This window comes from Hevea brasiliensis, chromosome 1 (assembly GCF_030052815.1).
Source record: "Hevea brasiliensis isolate MT/VB/25A 57/8 chromosome 1, ASM3005281v1, whole genome shotgun sequence".
NCBI classification, from domain to species: Eukaryota; Viridiplantae; Streptophyta; class Magnoliopsida; order Malpighiales; family Euphorbiaceae; genus Hevea; species Hevea brasiliensis.
Window position 1 is genome coordinate 39,164,603 of NC_079493.1, and position 3,952 is coordinate 39,168,554.

General features: G+C 39.1%; 1 protein-coding gene across 1 annotated transcript; it reads left to right on the forward strand.

Moving 5' to 3' along the window:
- Positions 1 to 2,774: 2,774 nt before the first annotated feature.
- On the forward strand, positions 2,775 to 3,413 carry LOC110644042 (uncharacterized mitochondrial protein AtMg00860-like). The gene has a single exon (XM_021796645.2). The coding sequence runs from the start codon at positions 2,775 to 2,777 to the stop codon at positions 3,411 to 3,413; it is 639 nt and encodes a 212-aa protein (XP_021652337.2).
- Positions 3,414 to 3,952: the final 539 nt, after the last annotated feature.

Here is a 3,952-nt window from a genome sequence, read left to right on the forward strand (position 1 = left end):
ATAATATGATGTGTGTTCATATGACTCCACATGAACTTTGTGTGCTCAATACTTCTTACTTGCTTTAAGAAAAAGTGAGGTTCAAGACGATCCATTAGGTTGACTTGTGACCTGCTAGAGAATGAGGGTATTAGAGCATTACCCGCTAACCCTATTATCAGGGAGAGAGCAAGTAGAAGTGGAAGGGGAGAATCTTCAAGTGGTCTTTGAGGTTAGTATGAAAACCTCCAATGCAACCAAGAATGTCAGTAGATGCACGAAAAGTTTCTCATGGTCTTTCATAACAGCATGAGAACCTTGAGCCTTTCGATAAGAGAAGGATGAGAAGAAAAAGTTTTACGGAAGGAGAAGATGAGTCAGAATTTTGATCCCTATCTCAACAAAGGCTAGAGTATGGGTTTGGATATGGCTATCCACAATAAGGAAGTTTTGAAAACCTTAAGTTTATGGGCTATCCTCAGTATCCCTCCTACATGGCCTACCCACCTTACTTCCCACAGTTCAAACTGTATCCCATGTATCCTCCCCAGCAATATCTCCATAGCTCTTTAACCAACATGCGAACTTAGAACCCTATAGGAGGAGTTATAGGAGAGTAAGTACCACCACCACCTCTTTCAGCCCCAACTGTTCTTACGTAAGCGACTGCGACAAATGGTAGAGGTAATGCAAAGATGATGGACTACTTGAAGCTAGATGCACCTAAATAAAAGGAAGGATATGATCTTTTTAAATATGTTAAGGCGGTCAAAATAATAGTAGATGAGTTGGGTGCTAGTGACAGTAGAGCCATTCAGATGGCTGACTTTACCTTGAAATGTAAGAAGGCGAAAGAATGGTATAAGGCTTATGTTACTGATAAAGTTAACAGCATGACTTGGTCTTAGTTTATGGCAAAATTTACCAACTAAGCCTTCCCAAAAAGCTCTAGGGAGTTAAAGGTGGTAGAGTTTGAATAGTTGAGACAGACAACTAGTATGAGTGTGGATGAGTACATAGACAAGTTTATGGATCTTTTGCAGTATGTAGGGCAGAAGTATGACACTTATAGAAAAAAGGCTAAGACGTACACCTAGAAGCTGCACTCTAGATACCCTTCCTTAATTTTGGCTACTAAAACCCACAGCTTTCATTTAATAATAGATGCAGCAAGGAAAATGAAAGCTAGGGCTATCATCAAATGGAGTCTAGATTTAAAAAGTACCCAGGCTGAATAGTCTGCCATTCTGAAGGCTACAGATGCTGGGAGGTTTAGTCACATAACCAAGACTGTTTCTACATCCAGAACTAAGAAGGAAAAGGAGGGAAATTTGGCAAGAAACAAAAGAAGAATAAATTTTAGAGCAGAGTCAAGTCAAGCCTTAGGATGGAAAGTGGATCTAGTTTGGGTTTGTATACCTCTAGTTGTTTAGATATGGGAAACCTCACTGAGGACCATGCAGGTTCAGAACTTCTGAGTGCTATAGATGTGGACAAGAGAGACACATGTCATTAGAGTATCCCAATGTGGAAAGTGTGGCTTCTTAATAAGTAGGGTCAACTAGCAGTGAGATAGACTTCTGTGGGTTCCTCATCAAGAAGGGAACAAGGTAGAGGATAAGGTTCTTCATCCTTCATAGTAGGTTCACAAGGGAGGGCTTCAACAGTGCCAACTCAGATATTTACCATGACACAAGAGGAAGCCAATACCTCCAACAATGTGGTATTAGGTAACCTTTACATAGGAAGTTTTAATGTGTATGCTTTGATTGATTTAGGTGCATCACACTCTTTTGTTAATCCTGATACAGTCCTAAGATTAAGATTCGAAGTCTCAAGTTTAGAATGTTTATTACTTGTTAGTGGACTGAAGTGTGACCCTTTAGTAACAGGAATGATCTATTACACTTATCCAGTGGTGATTGAGGGCAAATGTTTTCTAGCTTACCTAATAGTTCTAGAGTTGATAGATTTTGATGTCATTCTAGGAATGGATTAGCTTTCAGCCAACTATACTACCCTAGACTATAGAAGTAAGATAGTAGAGTTTAAAGGACATGATGGGTCAATTGTAGTGTTCCAAAAAGATCAAATAGGACCTGTAAAAGGTATGATCTCAGCCATACAAGCCAGAAAGATGCTTTAAAAAGAGTGTAAAGGGCTTATAGCACATGTTAAAGAAGTTGTGGAAACAAAGGTGGACCAGGATCAGTTCCTGTGGCAAGAGAATTTCTAGATGTGTTTCTAGAGAAGTTACCTAGATTGCCACCTTGCACTAGACCCATTTCTATTCCTCCTTACAGGATAGCTGCTACAGAGCTAAAGGAGTTAAATGAATAATTGCAGGATTTAGTGGACAAAGGGTTCATCAGATCGAGTACCTCTCTTTATGTGCTCCTGTATTATTTGTGAAGAAGAAAGATAGATCCCTAAGGCTGTGCATAGACTACAGATGGTTCAATAGAGTGACCATGAAGAATAAGTACCCTTTGCCCTGTGTTGATGACCTCTTTGAACAAATAATAGGAGCTAGTTATTCCTTTAAGATAGACTTAAGCTCCGAATATCACCAGTTGGGGATCAAGGAGATAAATATTCTGAAGACTGCTTTTTGAACTAGGTACAGGTATTATGAGTTTCTTATGATGCTATTCAGGTTAACCAATGCCCCTACTATACTTATAGAACTCATAAATAGGGTATTTAGACCTTATTTGAATCACTTTGTGATCACCTTTACTGATGACATTTTAGTGTATTCCACAAACCCCAAAGAGCATGCACAACATCTAAGAATGGTTCTTCAGACATTGAGGGAGCATCAGATGTATGCCAAGTTCTCTAAGTATGAGATTTGGTTGAAGAGCATATCTTTCTTGAGACATATAGTGTCAGAGATGGGAACTGAAGTGGATCCCAAAAAGGTTGAAATAGTGGCAGATTGGCCGTGGATGACTACAATGACTGAAATTAAGAGCTTCCTAGGTTTGGTGGGCTATTATAGGAGATTTGTGCTTGATTTCTACAAGATAGTTGCTCCAATAACTAGGATATCTCAGAAGAATAAGAAGTTTAAATGGAGTAATCAGTGTGAGGAGTGCTTCCAGAAGCTTAATGAATGCATAATTTCAGCGCTAGTGCTGGCTTTGCCCTCAGGCAATGAAGATTTTTCCATTTACTATGATGCCTCTAAAGTGGGTTTGGGATGTGTTCTTATGTACAATGGCAGAGTAATATCTTATGCTTTGAGGCAATTAAAGAAGCATGAGGCTAATTATCCCACTCATGACTTAGAGATGGCAGCCGTAGTCTTTTCCTTAAGATGTGGAGACACTATCTATATGGAGCTAAATATGAAATTTTCACTAATCATAAGAGTCTCTAGTACATTTTCAACTAGAAAGAACGAAATCTCAAACATAGAATATGGGTAGAACTACTTAGTGATTATGATTGTGCCTGATATAAAAAGCTAGTAAAACTGACCCAGTTAGAGATTGCCCCCTCAAGCTTGAATCGAGTAGGCTGCCTATTTAAGCTCAGAGCCAGGTAGAGCTCGATCTTTTTGATCTTAATGACTAACACCCTTGGAGACTGAGTTCCAAGGAGAACTCTAAGATCATTCCGCTCCATTCTAAAGAAATCAGATAGCTTAAAGTTCGGCACTCTCATCTAGCTCAGGCTAAACAAAGATCAGACCACTGATCATACCTAATTCCTAACATAATTTTAAGATAGTTATCGCTACAACTTAAATAGAGAATTAACGAAGATCCAGCCAAGATTTCATATAGTTACCATCCCAATCACTATATCAATGAGGTCAAGCTTCAGGAATAGGTACCCAAACAAAAGTTTCCACTCTCATTATACTAATATTCAATCCACAATCAAATTACTGACTTAAGTGTTGGTGTGACACCCCTTACCCGTCTACAGTGTAGCCGAGCAAGATATGCCACTCAGTGTGCCA